This window comes from Chiloscyllium plagiosum, unplaced genomic scaffold (assembly GCF_037043375.1).
Source record: "Chiloscyllium plagiosum isolate Xiang-an unplaced genomic scaffold, Cpla_swu_hap1 HiC_scaffold_27, whole genome shotgun sequence".
Taxonomy (NCBI): domain Eukaryota; kingdom Metazoa; phylum Chordata; class Chondrichthyes; order Orectolobiformes; family Hemiscylliidae; genus Chiloscyllium; species Chiloscyllium plagiosum.
In genome coordinates, this window is record NW_028270165.1 from 86107384 (window position 1) to 86128623 (window position 21240).

Genomic DNA, 21240 nt, shown 5'->3' on the forward strand with positions numbered 1-21240 from the left:
CGATCACGACTTCACGCCCCTCACTGTTCTCGTCTCATTTCCAAACACTTGGCTCAAAGCCTCAAAAGTAGCTCTGTGCGTATCTGCTTGTTCCACCCTGACAGGCAATGGGTTGCAGATTTCCAACCCCTCCAATGATGTGAATCTTAAAGAAGAAACCGGGGAACAGTCTTCCTTTCTTTTTGACGACATTTCTCAACTATAGTCGGCAAGGTTCACACCTGCGTGGGGAAACCGCAATCGATCTCAAATCCATCGTATTAACCACTCGACCCAGGAATAAAGAACCACACTGACAGCTTCATTTCCCAGGTCTCTCTGTCTGTGGAGTTGAGAAATAGTGAGTTATTGCTGGGTTTGTTTGAATACAATCACTTCACAGGTTTCGAAAGGGTTACATATCTGCACATGGCGAGTCTGGTTGTTTCATCACGAAAGATGAAATAAACTTTCAGTTCAAAGCAAAAACAGAAATTGCAGGAGCAACTCAGCAGGTCAGGCACCATCGGTGGAAAGAGAATCAGAGACAATATTTCAGAACTCTGTTTTCTCCCACAGGTACTGCCAAACCGGCTGAGTTTCTCCAGCAGCTCCTCTTTGTGTCTCTGATTCTCAGCATCCGCAGTCCTTTACGTTAGAAATTAAATCAATTCAGCCTCATGTGCAGGAATGAGAATCCTTTCAATTTCCCAAAAATTGGCAGAGATTTCAAGGCATTTGGAAAAAAAAGTAAAAGTGACATTAGGAAGAACACTTTCTTGTCCCTGTCTGACCGTGACAAGGAGGCAGATTCAAGAACAAAAAAGGGAATTCGGTGGTCATGTCCAAAGTAACAATGTGGAGATTTACAGGGCGAAGGCAAGAGAATGATACGAATAGAGACTCTCATTTACTTGCTGTGTAGAACCAGCAGAGCTAATGTGGGCCTCAAATTGCGCTGTGACACGTGTTGTGATTCAGAGTGAACTCACAGTTCAATCAACGGAAGGTGGGGATTTAGAAAAGTTTATATTTATATAATCTCCTCACGTCAACGCAACAACAAAGTGGTTTAATTATCCGCCAGTGGAGAGAACCTGGTTCCTGGAGATGGGACAAAGAGCTGGCTCAGGGATATTAATCCACATTGCTCTCTTTGCCACGAGTTCAGAGGGAGAACATTGGAGGGACAAAGGAGAGAATAACGATCTGTGTCGGAGGGTGACGAACTGTTCATGGAGACTATTCCTGGCTAACAATAAGTCGTGTGTAACAGCAGACGATGTGATAACACGGCCTCGTGTGGGTGTGGTAGAGATCAAGGGCATGGGGGTGTTCGGGTCCAAATAATATTGAACTCGATCTTGAAGACTGGAGGATTCCAAACGGAAAATGAGGCGCTGGTCTTCCAACTGGAGCGGAGCTTTGTTGGAACACTGCTGCATGTCTGAGACAGAGATGTGGGCCAGGGAACAGGGTGGCGTGTTAAAGTGACAGGCAACCAGAAGCTCATCGCCTCTGGGTGGGCTCGATCCACCAACTTTTCGATTAACAGCCGAACGCGCTGACCAATTGCGCCACAGAGACAGGCGATGACGTGGGCTGCGCCATCGCTTAGGGGAGGCTATTAGTGAATTCATAATTCAGCCTCCCGGCCTCGATTTCCAGTTGTCGTCTATCAGTTTTACTTTTCCATAATAAAGCCTGGGACATTCATTGTGGAGACACCGGGGACAGGCTGGAGACACATCCATGTCAGGAGGAACTAGCTTTCTTACTCCGGGCCGTCACCCTTCGAGCCTTTCCGTGTTTTGCCTGTTCCCGAGTTCTCTCATTGGCTCGGAGGCGAGAAGGGGTTTGAATTCCTGATGTGCAGGAACGACAATTCTTTCAATGTCTCAGATCAGTTCATGTCCCGAGAACATCAGAGTCAATCTCCCGCAATCTTCAACAAGGGGACGGTGTCTGGACTGTCTCTACTCAGTCGGACAGTTCATCTTTCATTCTCCTCGAAATCCGCTTCCCAAAGAGTTTCTCAAGGTTCACAAAGCTGGAGACTGGGATTTCTGTTTTGCTTCATGAACATTTTTCCATTTCGTAACTGACAATATTTTGCCAAAACATCTTCCCAATTGTACGCCATGATTCATTTCCAGGGATGAGGAACTTCCATTTTGGAGAGACATTCCCAAGGTTGGGAATGTTCGCTTTGGAGCAAAGAAGGTTAACTGGAGATTTCCTGGAGCTGTTGATCATGATGGGAGAAGAAGCGGTGGGAATGGGCAGATTAATGATCAGAAGAATCAATTGCCACTGACCAGAGTCAGTTACCAGAGGATAGGGATTGAAGTTCTTGAATGAAAAGCAGCACTTGTGCCTAATAAACATAGAGAATATTGCAGAAAGCCAACAGGTCGAGCAGCATCTGTGGAAAGGTAAACAGAGCTGACGTTGTGAGGCTGGTACGTTGTTTGTTCACAACCCGATTTTCCTGCATGGCAATCAATTCCCAGACATGAGAAAACTGGATTTTATCGAGACGGGTTTTGTGAAGTTTGAGCGATAATGCAGCCAACAGGAAGTCATTTAAAATCGCCAGTGAAGAAAGCATAGTCAGCAGGTTACCACCCTGAGCGGGGGAGCCCCAAAGGATCTCTACGCCAGCACCTTAAGTGTTCGGCGACAACTACACGCCCAAAGTTGTGGTCTAAAATTTCTCATGGAATGGTTCAAACAGGAAAGGTGAGTATTGGGCTTTTCCTGTCCGCGCCATAGTCCCAACGTATCCTGTTCCCCTGGATTTGATCAGGACAGAGGAGGCTGATGGGAGATCGAACTGAACTACACACATTGATGAGTGATAGAACGGGTGGGAAGGATCCATTCCCATGCATAGAGAGATTAATAATCAGGGCCGAAAATAAGGAGCCACTTCAAGAAATTTGGGGTTCATTCAGCAAAGCTAATGTGGAACTGTTCACAGAAAATTGTGGTGAAAGTCTCTCGAGTTATTTTGATGAGAAGTGTTGATGATGCTAATACAATCGATAGGATGAACGTAGATTGGTAAATGTATTTGGTGACAGTTCTGTTCTAGCCCTGTGAGCGAAACCTGGATCTGAAGGAATAAAAGGGACATTAACAACATCGATCTGAAATTGGATACGTGACAAGAAACAGAGCCATCATTAACAGTTGGCTTTTGAACTGGAAAAGTATTCTCGTGAAATTAGCTTGTGGCTTGAGATATGCAAGGTCAAGATAATTTAGGTAAAACACGGAAACGCTATCCTCATTAGCAGACAGTGAAAGGATTACAAGATGCAAATTTCGATAAGTGATACAGGGGACTGGGAAGATAAGTATTATAAACTGTGAACAACAAAGTTCTGGAGCACAACACTTACATTCAAAGACCGAAAACATCCAGGTCCTGATTAATCAGATGGCATTGTGGTGCTTTTCTGCAAAACATCCACTTGCAATGTCCTACAAAAGAGTGACAAAACCCATCCCTGTCATCCCAGGATAGAAAATCCGAAGGGATGAACCTTTGCTTATTTTCTGAAGATTCACAAAGCTAAGACTGGGTTTTGGTGATTGTTTCCTTTCCACTCCCAGGAGCCGCAGTGGTTGAGGCGGTGAGTTGGGGAAAGGAAAGTGTGTCCGTGAGCAGCGTGTGGGGCTATTTCAGCTTCCCCTCATCTGACAGCGCTGTGACGTGACTCCGATGTTCTCAGGGACATTTACTGACGCGAGACAGTGAAAAGATTCTCATTCCCGCAGATCGGGAATTCAAACCGTATGCCGGCTTCAGGACAATGAGAAAGATTAATTGGGGTGTGTGAAGAAACTGTGAGCTGCACTTCAAACAGGTCGGTGGAGTCAGATGCGTCATCCATTGCGCCCCGGCCCTGTGCGTACCTGACGCCACCATGCTGCAGAGTTCTGACGTTAACACGGACATGCGCAGCAATGGGAACCTTCACAAGGTGAACAACCAAAGATAATCACCGTCACTGATTCCCTTCCACAGGCCCAACTTTGTGAAGCAGTATCTTTCACTGGCAAAGGAAATACCCTTGTCCTCAGGTGCCTGCTTCATTTCGATCACGATTTCAAGCCCCTCACTGTTCTAATCTCATTTCCAAACACTTGGCTCATCGCCTCAAAAGAAGCTCTGCGGGTATCTGCTTGTTCCACCCGAACAGGCAGTGGGTTGCAGATACCCACCAGTCCCAATGTGAGTGAAATACTTTTCCCCCTCCACTGATTTGAATCTTAAAGAAGAAGCCGGGGAGCAAGCTCCCTTTCTTTTCGACGACATTTCTCATTTTGTACTCGGCAGGGCTCACACCTGCGTGGGGAAACCGCAATGGATTTCAAGTCCATCGCATGAACCACTCGGCCCACGAATACAGAACCACACTGACAACTTCACTTCCCAGGTCTGTCTGCCTGTGGAGCTGAGAAAGAGTTTGTTTGAATCCAATCACTTCACAGTGATTCGAAAGGAATAAATATCTGCACATGGCGAGTCTAGGTGTTTCATCCCAAAAGGTGAAATGAACTTTCCGTTAAAAACAACACGAGAAATTGCAGGAGGAACTCAGCAGGTCAGGCAACATCTGTGGGAAGAGAATCAGAGACAACATTTCAAAATTCTGTTTTCTCCGACAGGTACTGTCAAACCTGCCGAGTTTCTCTTTTTGTCTCGGCTTCTCAGCATCCGCAGTCCCTTCCGTTAGACATTAATTCAATTCAGAAACCCCTTTGTGGAGAGGATTTCCGTTTGGGGAACATTTTCCTGACCCCATTAAAAGCGCTCAGCTTCGAAGCCAGTGAAGAACAGCGAACACACCACCCCTGGGTGGGCTCGAACCACCAACCTTTCGGTTAACAGCCGAACGCGCTGACCAATTGCGCCACAGAGACAGAGGCTGGCGAGAACTGCACCATCGCTTAGATGAGGCTATTAGTGAATTCATAATTCAGACACCCCGCCTCGAATTACAATTGTTGTCTCCCGCGCAGTCTTGCGAGAGATCCCGGCTTTCTTAACTTGACTTGTGCAAAAATACCCGATTAAACTTCTCAAAAAGAACCTCCGTGAAACGAGGCTGGGCTCCCTGTAGTACGAATTGGACAGGAAGTGAAATGATTGGAGATAGCATTGAACAGGTTGACGTGTTTACTTCCCTAATTTTCTTATCCCTCTGCCAATTGGCACGTGGCTTGGGCAGTAATGTTATTACACACACTGGAGCAGTGGGATTTGAACCTGAGCCTCAGGGCTCTATGGGAGACTACAGCTGCACCACAAAAAAACTCTAGTAAATAGGTCCACTTCTGTTGAATGAGAGGAAACAGCTTCCTCCTCAACATGATACACGACCACTGTACCCTCCGTGCCCATTACAATAAATTGAGCCGCCTCCTGTTGAATGAATGAGTGGGAACCCCTCTCTGAGCTCCAAGAAGCGGCGGGCCCGGCTGGAGGCTGGATTTGCTCATGGCTTGTATCTATTAACTTATTTAAATGGTACCTACTGGAAGGGAGTATGGTTTACATGAAAACCAGAGGATCATGTCAGAGTGTTTGTTTATATTTTGCAGTTGTAGTTTATAAAATACACTCCCTGGAGGAGCAGCTTCTATGATGCTGCATTTCCTGCCTTCTGCCCTTCCCCCATTTGTTATCTCTCATCTCGATTTTACATTTTCAGTCAAATTTCATTTCACATTAATCAGCCTTGGTATTCACTGTGTATCATTAATTAATCTGTTGGATTGTTGTAAAACAAAATTAATGGTGTAATTTCATTTATGTTGTCTGAGTTTGACATTGAATATGCAGGTGTGAATGCTAGTAAGTTGTAAAGATAAATCAAGAACTTGTGCTTTTTAAACAAAAAGAGTTCAATGGTATTACTGGCATTGTCTCCTTGGATGATGATGATTATAGTCTGACCAACAAACCATTTCATGCAGTCACCCAGTTTAATTAAAGTCTTTTGGAAAATAATTCTGGCAGGCAAATATTTATACAACCCAAAATACGGTCGGTAATCATGTGTATTCTTATCTTTTAAGCCGTAACAGATGGCATTGCGTGGCGGGTTGAGACTGAAACTTCGCTGGAAAGAATGTAGATTGATGAGGGAAGTCAAAATGGCAGAGTCTCGGGCCACAATCTATTAGTCTGGCTTGATTGCATGAGTGGTGGTTCTTCAAAAGCACCTTCCAAGTCATGACCTCAACCACCAAGAACAGACAAGTGTGAACACAGGATTCCGACTGCAAGATATATCGCATTGTTTCTTTGTTATTGACCAAAATGCTGGAAATCACTCCTGAACATTGTTGCAGACCACATCATATTTGTGAAGCAATTTAAGAGGCAGTTCGGCACCACCTTTTCAAAGTCAGTTTGGGAAGAGTTGTTGGCACAGCCAATGATATTCACATCTCATGAAATAGTAAGCAAAGAGCCCACAGTGTTGGGAGGCTGTATGTTAGCATGGATAGAGGATTGGCTAACTACCACAGTTGTGGTTAGGGACATGTTCAGGATGACAACTTGTAACTAGTGGTGTACCACAGGAATCAGCACTGGGGCCAACATTATTTACAATATATATACGAATTACTTGGATAAGTAAAGTGAAGGTACTATTGCTAAATTTGCAGAAGACACAGTTGATGTGAAAGCAGGTGGTGAGGATGACATTAGATAGAGGGATTTGGAATCACAACCACGAATCTCTTCATCCACTTTCAGTGAGTAATAGGGAGGCTAATTGGAGGTTGGCCTTTTCAATAGAGTAGAAATGTAGGGAGGTTATAGTGAATCTATGTAAGGCATTAGTCAGGCCACAACTGAATACTGTGAACAGTTTAGGGCCTTTTACCTGAGGAAAGATATATTGGCATTGGAGGCAGTCCAGAGAAGGTTGACCATGATGATACCAGGGATGGAAAGAATGTCTTATGAGGAGAACTGAATAGGTTGGGCCTGTGCTTATTAGAAGTTCGAAGAATTAGAGGTAACCTTATTGTCACGTACAAGATTCTGAGGCGACTTGACAGGCTAGACGTGGAAAAGTGGGTGAGTCTGGGCCTGGGTTGTTACGTGCATTCAAGGCTGAGATAGATTTTTTTTAACCAGTAAGGGAATTGAGGATCATGGGGAAATGGCAGCAAAATGGAGTAAATGTTTCCCAGAATTATCGTGATCTGAATAAATGGCAGAGTCAACTCAATGGGCTGAATTGAATAGTAAATAGTAAGGAGGAAAAGCATGCAACTGGCAATTACAGACCAGTCAGTGTTGGGAAGCCTAGAGATTGTAGGGAGTTGGTGGCATTTGGGAATTGTTCCTGGATTTAACATCTGGAGTTTCAAATTGATGCTGCTATGGCCCCGATGCAATTTGAAATCAATTTATGTATCTGGAATATAAACTTATCGCTGCTTTGGTGATCTTATCAATTGTCATAAGTACCTATCTTGTTCACTAATAACCTTTTTTTTAAGGAAGGAAATCTTCAGTCCTGTCCCAGTTTGGTGAATGTGTCACCCTTAATCGAAAGTCATGTGGTTGACTCTTAACTGCCCTCTGAATTGGCACTTGGTTATTTTTTGGGAGACCAAGTGTCACGTTCCATGAATGAATAAAGAAAAATATTCAGGACAAGATTGTCAATGTCACTGTCAATGAAGGGAAGATTGTGATCTCGTGATACTGGTTAAGTAGCCCAGAGATCTCGGTCTTCTGAGAACAAAAATTAAAATCCCATCATGGATGCTAGTGGACTTTATTTTCAACGAATAAAAAGATCTGGAAGTGAGAGTTTGTCTCTGTACTGGCAACCAGGAAACCATTATTGGCTAAGACAATGAATTGCAGATGTTGGAGATCAGCAACAAAAGGCACAATTGCTGGGGAAATGCAGCAGGTCTGGCAGCATCTGTGGAAAGAAAACAGTTAATGTTTTGAATCCAGCCTAATTTTGAAGGGCCACCGGACTCAAAACAGTAACACTGTCGTCTCCTCATAGATGCTACCAGAACTGTTATTTTTGTCCAATCATTATAGAGTGTTGTGAAAGTGTTCTTTTAGGGAGGGAAATCTACCACTCACAACCCTACACACGTGACTCCAGACCTACTACAATGTGGTTGACTCTCAACTGCCTTCTAGCATGAAGCCAATTGCTCAGTCCAAAGGCCATGAGGGATGGGGAGCAAATGTTGGACGTGCTAGCAACAATCCCATCCCTCAAAATATTTTCTTATATATTATAAAGCATAGGTTAATGAAGGACAACCAAAACCAACTGCTATGGGAAAGTCATGCCCAACTAACCTGATTTGCTTGTAGTCATAAATATTGTTTTAAAACCCTCTTCAGAGAGGACATTGGTGCCATCATTGTTGCAATACTGCATGCAATTCTGTGCTTTCTGCTGCAGGAAGGGTGTTGTGAAACTTGAAAGGGTCAGAAAACATTTACAAGGATGCTGCCAGGGTTGGAGGGTTTGAGCTACAGGAAGAGGCTGAATAGACTAGAGCTATTTTCTCTGGAGCTTTGGAGGTTGAGGGGTGACATAAAAGACATTTATAAAATCATGAGGGACATGGGTAGGGTAAATAGGCAAGGTCTTCTCCCTTGGGGTTCGGGGAGTCCAAAATTAGAGGGCATAGGTTTAAGGTTAATGGCAAATGGAGTTTAATATAGATAAGTGTGAGGTCTTACATTTTGTATCGTCAAATCAAGGTAGGAATTTCATGGTGAATGGCAGGACGTTAAGGAGTGTAGTGGAACAGAGGGATCTTGGAGTACATGTTCACAGTTCTCTGAAAGTGGAGTCACAGGTAGAAACGTTTGGCACACTGGCCTTCATCAGTCATGGCATTCAGTATAAAATACCGAATTAGAGCCGAGATAAGCACCAAATAATAACACATACCAACAAACACCAAATCTGTTTCATATGCAGTATTTCAAACCAAGAGATGTAAGGGTGCAGGTTCATAGCTCCTAGAAAGTGGAGTCATGGGTAGACAGGGCAGTGAAGAAGACTTTCGGCATGCTTGTTTTCATCAGTCGGAGCACTGAGTACAGGAGTTGGGATGAATTGTTGCAGCTGTCACAGATTCCACACAACACAAGACGTGACCCTGCCCTCCCCTGACTGACTGTCACTTTGCATATCAGGGGGAGACACCCTTTTAATTGTGATGATCAGGAAACAGGCCATCCTTCAAAAAAATGGATTTGTTCACAAATATTGTGACAGAGGAAGGAAGTTGCAGTCTGGGTGAAGATCAATCTTCATTCAGAGAGAGAGAGAGAGGAAGAGCAGCAGCAGATTCAGAAGTTCAGGGTCCAACTTCTGAAAAGACCTTGTCTGATTTGCAGTTGTTCCTGGGCTTGTAATATCGTACTGCAGCATATTGTAGATCTTCAGTAAGAGTGTCAATACTGCACTAAAGATATCCGTTCAGCAACTTGAGTCCATGTGAACTCTTCGTGGAGGTATGCAGTCTGCCCCATAACCCTGTCGGTTTACAGTTACATATAGATCGACACAAAGATCTTTGGGATTGAGAGGAAAGAATGTTCCACAGTAGCTAGAATTACGTTCAGATTTTCTATCATGGACTGACTGTGATGACCCTTGCAATCACTTCACTGGAATATTACAAGAGAAGAATTTGGCGGCAGAAATCTCAGACCAAACATCACATCAAAGTCTGACAGTCACTTGATTCACGAGGACGTGGATATTGATGGCCGTGAAAACAAAGGGGAAAAGGCCTGTCTGCTTAGTTAGGTTTTAAACGTAAGTGTGACTGGAAACTCAGAGTCTCGCATACCCTCACACCAGAGTAGGGACTGTAACAAGCTTTACAGACTGAATGAGTGTTCCAATTATCAGAGGTTTCACCAGTAACACCACACACATGCTGTAAGCGTGAGTGAGTTTTCAACTGATTGTTATGGTCTGAGACAGACGAGGGCACCTGCACCATGGAGAAACCGTGGAAATGTGGGGAGTGTGGGAATGGTTTCCCTTCGCCATCTACACTGGAGATTCATCGGCATTTGCACACCGGGCAGCGGCTGTTCGCCAGCACTCAGTGCAGGAAAGGCTTCACTCAGTTACACCACCTCCTGGCCCACCAGTGGGTCCACATCAGCAAGAACCCGTTCATCTGCCCCGTGTGTGGGCAGGGCTACACTTAGTCACACCACCTACTGCCGCACCAGCGGATGCACACCGGGGAGAAACCGTTTTCCTGCTCTGTGTCCGGGAAGGGCTACACCCAGTCGTATCACCTGCTGCTCAGCTTCCGCTACCACACTGAGGAGAGGCCGTTCACCTGTCCCGTGTGGAGCAATGACTTCTGTGATTCCTCCACCCTGCGTAAACACCAGCGCATCCACACCAAGGAGCGGCCGTTCACCTGTCCAGTGTATGGAAAGGGCTTCACCCAGTCGTGCAACTTGTGGAGACACCAGCAACTTCATAAGTTAGATGGCGCAGGGATTCGGGTTGGACTCTGCTGTTACCGCTGCTGAGAGTCTCATCTTGAACCCTGTTTAGTGGGTGAAGTGGGAGGGGCAAGGGGTTCCTTTATGCTGAATGGCCGCTCTCTCACCCACTTTACTTCCAGTGGGGGCTGATGCTCTCTGAGCCTGGGATTGCACCTTCCCTACGGAAACAGTCCACAGAAGCGGCTGAAGTGCAGGGAGATCTGAAATAGATACATTTGTCTCTGTCCCATTGAGTCTCCACCACAGTCAATCCAATTGGGCTCTGTCAGTGTTTATGCTCCACCTGAGCCTCCACCCACACCTTCATCACCATACAGGTATCCCCTGCTTTTGGAAAGTTGACTTTACCCCCTACCCCCTCCCCGCCCAAGCCTGTGCCAATTCTTAATCCTAACTTCGACCTGCTATTTATTGCCGATGCATGGTTTCTGTCCCTGTATTCACCTCCCCTTCATGTGTCTGTCCAGATACACCTTAAGTGTTGCTAAGGTGCCTCTTTCCACTTCGTCCACTGGCAGTGCATTCCAGGCATCCACCATCCAACTGTGTGAAAAATCTTCCCTTTCAATTCTCCCCCTGACTGTCCCCCTCTCGCCTTGAACTTGTGCCCTCTTGTAGTTGACTTTTCCACCCTGGGGGTGGGGTGGGGGAAGCCTCTGACTATCTAACAGACTATCTGGCCCAACCCCAAACATCCAAAGAATAATCCACACAGACCCATTTCCCTACCCCTATTACTCGACATTTACCCCTGACTAATGTACCTAACATTCACATTCCTGAACACTGTGGGGCAATTTAAGCACGGACAATCCAACTTAACCTGCCAATCCCTGGGCATTGGGGTAATTTAGCATAGCCACTCCACCCGAATCCACACATTTGGATTGTGAGAGGAATCCGGAGGAAACCCATATCGACACAGGGAGAATGTGCAAACTCCACACAGACAGTGACCTGGGACTGAAATCGAACCAGTTTCCCTGGTGCTGTGAGGCATCAGTGCTAATGATTGAGCCACCATGCCACCCCCGTCCAGTCAATCTGTGTGTCTCATCATTTTGTTGAGGTTATCTCTCTGCCCCATCTTCACAGTGAAAATAATCCAGGTTTATCCCATTCTCTTCTCATAATGAGACCTCCAGACCAGGCAGTGTCCTAGTGAACCTTCTCTATACCCTCTCGCAGAGCATCCATGTCCTTCTGGGAGTGTAGGGACCAGAACTGCACGCAATATTCTGAATGTGGCCGGAATAAATAGCTGTAACATAACTCGTCAACTCTTAGACTCAAGGCAAACGTGCTGTGTGCCTTCTTGATCACGTTACCCGCCTGTATTGCCAATTTTGGAGATCTATATGGCCAGATCCCTCTGTATGCGAGTGCTTCTATGTGGTCTGAAATTTATCGTTCAATTATTGTATTTCCTATGTATCTGTACCCAGTTTCACTTTAATTGTGTTCCCCTCTTTATCTCTTTTCCCCCATTCTCACCCCTCCACACATCAGCATATGATAAGATTATAGGAGCAGAAATTATGCCATTCAGCCCATTGAGTCTGCTCCACCATTCAATCATGGCTGATAAGTTTCTCAACCCCATTCTCCCCATAACCTTTGATCCTCTTGATACTCAAGAAACTAGTTATCCCCAGCTTAAATGTATTCAACGATCTGGCCTTCACAGCCTTCTGGGGCAGTGAATTCCATAGATACACCACTGTCTGTCTGAAGAAGTTTTCCTTATCTCCGTTCCAATAGGTCTTCCCTTTACTTGAAGGCTGAGCCCTCGGGTCCTCGTTTCTCCTACCTATGGAAACATTTTCCCAACATCCACTCTGTCTAAGCTGTTCAGTATGCTGTAGGTTTCAATTAGTTCCCTTGTCATCTTCTAAACTCCATTGAGTATAGACCCAGAGTCCTCAAATGTTCTTCATATGTTAAGCTTTTCAATCCTGGGACCTTTCTCATCAACCTCCTCTGAACATGTTCCAGGGCCAGTACATCCTTCCTGAGATATGGAGACCAAAACTGTGTACAGGACTCCAATTGTGGCCTGACTGGAACCTGAAAGATCCTCAGAAGTACATCCCTGCTTTTATATTCAAGTCCTGTCAAAATAAATGCCATTGTTGCATTTGCCTTCCTCACTACTGACTCAGCCTGTAAGTTTACCTTGAGAAAATCCTGGGCTAGAAGTCCCAAGTCTCTTTGCTCTTTGGATTTCTGAATTTTCTCCCCATAATCCTTCTGTTCCAGGGTAGCAGCAGAGACTTCCAGACACACTGATTTGTATTCCGGGATATCCAGGGATCTCAAGAACTGCCAGTATCTCAGGAGGAATCGTTATTCTGGGAGGAGGCAGAGAGGAGAGTGGTGTGCACCTGTAAACTCCAGAGCTTCCCAAACTTCACGAGTCAACAATAACTCTTTCTGGACCAAGAAACGAAAGGGCCGACGAGAAACTGTGACACCACAGCAAGTGAAATTAGGCCATTCAGCCCATTGAGTCTGCTCCACCATTCACTCATTCTTGAGTATCAAGGGGCTCAAAGGTTACAGGGAGAATGGGGTTAAGAAAAATATCAGCCATGACTGAATGGCAGAGCAGATTCAATACGATAAATGGCTTAATTTCTGCTAGTTAACTTCCATGGGAAGAAGGAGGCAACACAATAAGTTGTTTCTTGGGACAGGCAAGATAATGTTTAATAATGGTGTGACAAAAGGACAATTAATTCTGCCTGTAGAAGGAAAGCCCTGACATAGAGGGATTAATTGCAGGGCAGGCTGTTTCAAACAGACAGCCATCCCTCAAGGACAAGAAGGTAAGCTGTAGACCTGAGGTCTCCAGCAATGTGAGGTGCTGTTAGAGTCTTAAAAACAAAAGTCACACCACAGATTGGAAATTGAGGAAACGCCACCAAAATTCAACTCCAGAATGATGCAGCCGCAGCAGTACGTAGAAGAATAATACTGCATCAAACCCCTGGAACTTCCAGAGATGGGCACCGTCGGTGGAAAACCAGTTAAATTCAGCCATCAACTGGGTGATAGCCAAGTTTGGGGAGTGAAGCTGAATGAACTTGAGAGGTTTTATTTGTGGTTGCGATTTGCAATAAAGTGCAAATCATTGTTTCAGCAGTTGATTGTCTGTGCGGTTTCTGAGTCAGGAGCCAAATTAAGGTGATTCACCCACAACCACACCAAGAGGCTTGGATTAATATTGACTGCATTGCATTCAAGAGAATGTCATCAATACTGTTACAAAGCGAATGCTGAACCTCCCCCCCCCCCACCTCCCCCTCACCAAGAATTCAAACTCAAACGTCCAAAGAGTGGCACGTTGCCCTTTAATCTGTAAAGTCAGTGTGATAAGTGGTGTAACCTGCTGTAGTGTTAAAAGTAAATCCCTGACACTTTACAACCGACAATCAGCAATTTATTTAACCAACTCTCACGGTGAACAAATGAACAAAACTACTAACAAACTGAATAAATCCTTCCTAACTACTGAGTATTCTGGAATAAATCAAGATTCTTCTGGTATGCTGTTCCAATCAATACATGTCCCACTCAGATAACACAAAATAGAATTTAATCTCTCAGATTACAACCAGGTTATGTGTCTTCCGGAATATTCTGCCCCATTTTCTGTCGGGGATGCCTCCTCCGATTCCTCCGCCAGGAATGTCCTTCTCTGTTTTTCTAAATGATGCTTTCTCTAATACACAGATGACTGAGAGCGCCAATTCTTTATGATAGGATTGGTCCTGTTGTCAAAACTTTAGGATTTAAATTTAATAAATTTTTGGTAGCCAATGGGGCTGATTTAAATTGATTGGTGAAATTGAAAACCTGTTTTCTTGTCCTGCTAACTGTACAGCCTTTTGTTAAAAATGTTTCAGTTCAAGTGCTTTTTGTTGTTATCATGTTGCTCCTTTAAGAAGATTACGTTGTTGGTTTATTTTCAGGAGGGGTTGTAAAAGGCTTCCCATTCATCTAGGATTAAGGTTTTCGCTAATGGTTAACAGATACTGGCAAAGGCAACAATCCGGGAAAAGGGTTTGACATTTTATTTTTCTAAAACACTTCTACAATGAAAGGGCAGTTGTCCCATTCTTTTCCCCTGGTTTTGGTTTTGGCAAGCAGTCTGTCTGAAGCTGCTGCAGGAAGAGATGTTTTCTGATTCAACAGATGTTTCTGGCTGACTCTAAAGCTTCAGGGAAAATAGTACCAGCGTATTCAGCCTCTCCCTGTAGCTCAAACCTTGCAACCCTGGCAACATCCTTCCAAACCTTTTCTGAACCCTTTCAAGTTTCACAATGTCTTAAAAAGACGTCTACTTTGCTCGAGTAATGTGAGAGAATTTTCTGCATGACGCGGTGTCTGAAAGAGCCCTCCCCTGTGCTATGACAGAGCTGCAGTGACTTTCAAAAGCCTGACAAATGCTGTTATCAGTCAAAGATTCATTGGGAGAAGCTTCTCAATCACATCTGTAAATGGAGAAAGTGTTTTTAATAATGAGACATGAATAAATGTTGCATTAATCTTTTGTTCTGAAGATTTACTCATACATCTCAAAACAGAGCATATGAACCCGGTCAAAATAAGTCCACGGGAATATTTGCCGACCAGGACCGACTTTGCACAGAAAACATGGACATTTTAAATGAATGGGGTGCCATTCGTTTTAAGATCAGGTGAACTTAAGAGGCACAGCATTGGCTTAGAAATGAGAGATCCTTGACACACACACAGCCAAAATCATCACTGCCATTATTATCAAATAAGAATTTAGGCTGGATAGGCTGGGATGTTTTTCCACTGGAGCAGAGGAAGTTGAGAGGCAATATTTTCAAACCATGAGGGGTAGAGTTGGCTTAATGGTAGCTGTCTCTTCCCTAGGGGAAGGATTTCAAGAGCAAGGACGCGTTTTTATGGTGAGAGGAGAAAGATGGAAGAAAAGATGTGGGGCAAAATATTTCCAGAGTGTAGTTCGCCTGGGGAAACAGCTGCCAGTGGAAGTGGTTGAAGCAGGTACATTAACAACATTGAAAAGGCGTTTCAACAAATACATGGAGAGGAAAGTTTTAGAAAGATATGGGCCGAGTGCAGGGAAATGAGGTTAGTGTTGACAAACATTTTGGTCAGCATGGACCACTTTGGGCTGAAGGGCCTGTCTCTGTGCTATAGTACTCTGTGACTGGCATCTCTTTGTAACTCTGACAGTGTTGAGTTTCCACATGAACCAGGAAAAAGTGAGGAATGCAAATGCTGGAGGTCAGAGTTGAGAGTGTGGTGCTGGAAAAGCACCGCAGGTCAGGCAGCACCCGAGGCGCAGGAGAATCGATGTTTCAGGTATAAGGACATCCAGATGAATATCTCATTAAATCATGCTGAATAAAATCTGATCTCATTCGTCAACTCTGATGTGGAGGTGCTGGGGGTGGACAGGTCAGAAGTCACACAACACCAGGTAAGAATCCCAACAGATTGATTTGAACTCATGAGCTTTTGAAGCACTGTTCCTTCATCAGGTGAAGTGATGAAGGAGCAGCACTGATGAAGGAGCAATGCTCCCAAAGCTTGGGATTTCAAATAAACCTGTTGGACTGTAACCTGGTATTGTGTGACTTCTGACTTCAACTTCTTCAACTGCGCATTCATGTGAACTTGATGGGATACTTTATCCAACTCGGCATAGTTAAATCATATCGCTTGGAGGGGTTCATTTGAAACCTTCCAGGAGGTGAATTCAACAAGATTGAATTATTCAAAGTTACTCAATTCGAAACTTACATCAGGACCGGTAGTCATAGAGAGGTACAGCATGGAAACAGATCCTTCAGTCCAACTCGTCCACGCGGACCAGATATTCTAAATTAATCTAGTCCCATTTGCCAGCACTTGGCCCAAATCCCTCTAACCCTTTCTATTCATGTCCCCAACCAAATGTCTTTTAAATTCTGTAATTCTACCAGTCTCCTCCACTTCCTCTGGCAGCTTATTCCATACACGCACCACACTCTGCATGAAAAGTTTTCCCTTTAGGTCCCTTTTAAATCCTTCCCCTCTCACTCTAAACCTATGCCCTCTAGTTCTAACAACATCCTGATAAATCATTTCTGATGGAGATGTCAACGTTTCGGTTAGAACCCTTCTTCAGTCCTGAGGGATAATACCTGAAATGCTGACTTCTCCACCTGCTGGTGCTGCCTGCCTTGTTGTGCACAGCCTCCTGTTTGTCTATTTTAGATTCCAGCATCTGCAGTTTTTTATTTTGTCTCTAATAAATGGTGGAGCAGATTCGATGGGTCACAACATCCTAACTTCTGCTCCAATGGTCTTGTGGTCGTAGGTTTGTGCGGGTCTTGGGCTCAATGAGCAGCAGCGCCCACTGGAAGCAAGGTTCATAGAAACATAGAGCCACTACAGTGTGGAAACTGGCCCTTCTGCCCAACAAGTTCAGAGCGACTCTTTGAAGAGTAACTCACCCAGACACATTTTCCTACCCTATCACTCTGCACTTACCCCGAACTAATGCACCACACCTACACATTCATGAACACTATGGGACTATTTAGCGTGGCCAATTCGCCCAAACATGCGCACGTTTGCACTTTGGGAAGACACTGCAACACGCAGAGGAAACCCACGCAGACACAGCGGGGAATTACATGCAAACGCCACACAGACAGTCACCCTGAGGATGGAATTAAATCTGGGTCCCTGGCGCTATGAGGCAGCAGTGCTAACCACTGAGCCACCACACCCCCTTCCCCCCCACTCCCCCAGTAGAAAACAAAAAAGCCTACCAACTCTCCCACTACCCCCACTGTCAGAAAGGGCAGGAGGATCAGTCCTGGGGGTGATCCTCAGCAGCGTTACCGGCAGAATCTGATTGTTAGGAGCATTGGTGCCTCCGCTGGTGCTTGTTCAAGCTGCAGGACATTGTGAACCTCTGCCCACACTTGGGGCAGGCAAACGGCCTCTCCCCAGTGGGGACCCGCTGGTGCGTCAGTAGAGTGGAGGAGACAGCAAAGCCATTCGCACACTCGAGGCAGGTGAACGGCCTCTCCCCAGTGTGGACCCACCGGTGCTTCAGCAGGTGGGAGGCCTGGGTAAAGCCCTTCCCGCACACAGAGCAGCTGAAGGGCCTTTCCCCAGTGTGGACCCGCTGGTGCTTCAGCAGGTCGGAAGAGCGTGTAAAGAACTTCCCGCAGACAGAGCAGGTGAATGGCCTCTCGCCGGTGTGGACCCGCCGGTGAGCCAGTAGGTCAGAGGAATCGCTGAAGGCCTTCCCACATTTGGGGCAGGGGAAGGGCTTCTCACCGGTGTAGACCCGCCGGTGAATCACGAGGTTGGAGGAGCTAGGGAACACCTTCCCACAATCGGGGCAGCGGAAGGGCTTCTCCCCTGTGTGCACCCACTGATGCCTCATCAGGGCGGAGGAATCGCTGAAGGCCTTCCCACACTTGAGGCAGCTGAAGGGCCTCTCCCCTGCGTGAACCCGCAAGTGCCTCAGCTGGGCGAAGGAATCGCTGAAGCTCTTCCTGCACTCAGGGCAGCTGAAGGGCCTCTCCCCTGTGTGCACCCGCCGGTGCCTCAGCAGGGCGGAGGAATCACTGAAGGCCTTCCTGCACTCAGGACAGGAAAATGGCTTCTCCCTGGTGTGACTGCGCCGATGTGTCTCCAGGGCAGGCGGGACACGGAAGCCTTTCCCGCAGTCGCCACACTTCCATGGTTTCTCCATGGCCAAAGCTACAGTTGCACACAAACGCGTGTATGTCCCCTCCCTGCCTCGAATTCCTCTTTCCAGGCCAGATAACTGTTTCAGGCTCCACACTCAGTGCGTTGCTGCAACAGTAGGGTCTCTCTTCCAGTCCCACTGATGCTGAAAACGTACTGAAACAGGAACCAATTGGATCATAGTTGAAAATTGTTGCAGTCCTGATGGATTGAGTGACTCACAAATGCTGGAGAATCAGAGTCGAAAACTGCAGGTCAGGCAGCATCTGAGGAGCAGGAGAGTCAATGGTTCAGGCATAAGCCCTTCATCTGTTGATTTTGAAACTTCATCTTCAGATCAAATACTCTGAAAAGAGATTACAAAAGTCAACACTGTCAGTCCAGGGTAGAAATTCAGAATAAGCAATTCTACTTTCTGCAGAACATTATTTTCTTTTATTATTCCACAAAACTGAAAGCACCATCCCACTCTCTCTCTCTCTCCCCCTCTGTTCTCACTCCATTCTAATTCTCCTGAAAGTGCTGATTCAGGATCTGACAGGGACAGAAGAGCAAAACAGTCACAACTGACATCTCTCTGAATTTTGGATATTTGCACCTGAAAATTAATATCTTCCACGACATTGGGATACTGTTGAGAGAGAGCAGGTCTGATTTTTGGAAGCAAAAATATAGTGTGTAAATTCAGGATGAACCTGCAATGCAGCTTCTTGGCAACCAATCAGACACAAAATGGTTAACGTGCCCCCACGGGGGTAGGGGAGTTTTAGAATGAGACATCAAGGCTATGACACCAGAGAGAAATTGAACAGACTGGCGTGGCAAACCAGAGTCATCTCGATATACAGCACAGAAACAGGTCCTTTGGTCCACTGGTCTATGCTGACCAGATATCCTCACTGAATCTGGTCTCATTTGCTAGCATTTGGCCCATATCCCTCGAAACCCTTCCTATTCATAAACCTATCCAGATGCCTTTTAAATGTGTCATAATTATACCAGCATCTACTACTTCCTCTGACAGCTCTTTCCTTGCCCGCGCCATCTTCTGCATGAATTGCCCCTTAGGTTCCTTTTAAATTCCTCGCCCCCTCCCCGGGCCACCTCACCCTAAATCTATTACTCTATAGTTCTACACTCCCAGAGAAAAGCCCTTGTCTATTTACCCTATCCATTCCTCTCTTGATTTTATAAACAATGGAAGCATCAACGGCTCAGGGCGCGGATGGGGAGGGGGGTTGGGGAAGTAAGCTGAATGTGCTGGAGCCAACGCGTAAGAAGAGGACACAAAACCTTGAAGCTGCAATGAGAAACACTGCATGTGCTGTACTTGTACCTGTTGATTTTATTTGTGTGAATCAAGTGCATTTTAAAAATAAAAGCAAACAAGATATCTATCCCTCCCCTTTCCCAATCTCCTAATGCTGTCCTGGACACAGAGTGAGAGAATTGGGAGCAGGAGTTGGCCATTTGAGCCTGCACCAACATTGAACACATCATAACTGAATATGAATATACCTACAGCCAGGTGGATAGATTGGGTTTTCTTTCACTGGAGCAGAGAAGATTGAGAGGTGACCATATAGAGGATTATAATATCATGAAGGGTACAGATGAGGTGAAAGGCAGGTATCCTTTCCCGAGGGTGGGGCGTTCAAGATTAGGGAGCAAATTTTGAAGGGGAGAGGAGAAATATTTTAAAAAGACATGAAGAGCTCCATTTCTTTCTCTGGTTTGTGTGTGGAATGGGTGTCCAAAGGAAGTAGTGGATGCATGTAGAGTGACAATGTTTAAAAGACATTTGGAAATGTACATGAACAGGAAAGATTCAGAGGGATATGGGCCAATCACTGGCAGATGGGACTAGTTGGGTTTGAGAACATAGTCAGCATAGACTAGTTGGACCGAAGCGTCTGTTTGTGTGCTGTATGACCCCGTAGCTGTTCTGTACTGGTCTTAAAACCATTTTCTTGGAAATCCAAGATGGCGGTGGTTTGAGTGGTCTGCTGTGCTGGGCTCTGTGCCATACCCCCGGCAAGGTGGACTTTTACTCCCTCCCCCCACCTCATTAACCACCCGTCGGAGAAAACAATTGCTAATATAAACTTACTGAACGTCTGGAGCTGCTATAATTGTGGTTTGACAGCTTTAGGACCAGAATAAAAGCAAATGAAGGATAGGGGCCGACGGGTGCAGCAGGCAGGGCACTCCCCTACTGCATTGGGGGCGCCTGGAGCCATTGCTCAAACTCCCAGGGCAGACCCTTTGGGTTTAATGGGGCAGCAGTTGTTACTCTCGGAGTTTGCCAAACTCTGAGAAAAGATTGAAGCAGCGGTGGAAACACTATCTGCCACACTGGAAAAGCATGGAGCAGGAAATTTAAATGTTGGCCCGAAGAGAATAGGCAGCGGAGGAGAGGACCGTGGCATCGGAGACCGTGGCGGAGGTCTCAGGAGGAAGGATCCAAACGCTGGAAGACCAGGTTCGGGTCCTTCAGGAGCAAGTGGACGACCTGGAAAACTAAAGTCGAAGAAATATCTTACAGCTCGTGGGTCTTCCGGAATACGAGGAAGGCGAAGACCTCGTTGGATTCCTGGGGCTGGAGTTGGAGTCGGGCCTGTTGAGTGTGGAGCGGGCCCACCGGATCGAAATGCGCAGGTCCGGATCGGACCCGCAGCCCCGCGTGGTCCTCGTGCACCTCCTGCATTATAGAGAAAAACAGTGATTGTTACAGCAAGAAGACTGGGAAGAGATCCACAGGCTTTAATGCACAAAGGCTCAAGAATAATATATTTTCAGGACTTCTCGGGAGCCTGGATTAAGAAAAGGGCATTTGATGAAGTTCAGAGAAAATTAAGGGATCTGAACATAAAATATTCTTTGAGGTCCCTGACCGTATTGCGTTTCACTCATGGAGGGACGGTATATAATTTTGATTCAGCAGA

The 21240-nt window shown here is 45.7% G+C and overlaps 1 protein-coding gene and 1 non-coding gene across 2 annotated transcripts in view; both read right to left on the bottom strand.

The window, feature by feature from the left end:
* LOC148144852 (uncharacterized) overlaps window positions 1–18299 on the bottom strand; it is a 152977-nt gene extending 134678 nt beyond the window's left edge. Inside the window, exon 1 of the mRNA XM_087975445.1 lies at window positions 17557–18299. Coding sequence (XP_087831571.1) covers window positions 17557–18299 — 743 coding nt within the window. The remainder of the gene's footprint in view (window positions 1–17556) is intronic.
* Window positions 4841–4914, bottom strand: trnan-guu (transfer RNA asparagine (anticodon GUU)). The gene has a single exon. It is a non-coding gene; the product is annotated as a tRNA-Asn (tRNA).
* Window positions 18300–21240: the final 2941 nt, after the last annotated feature.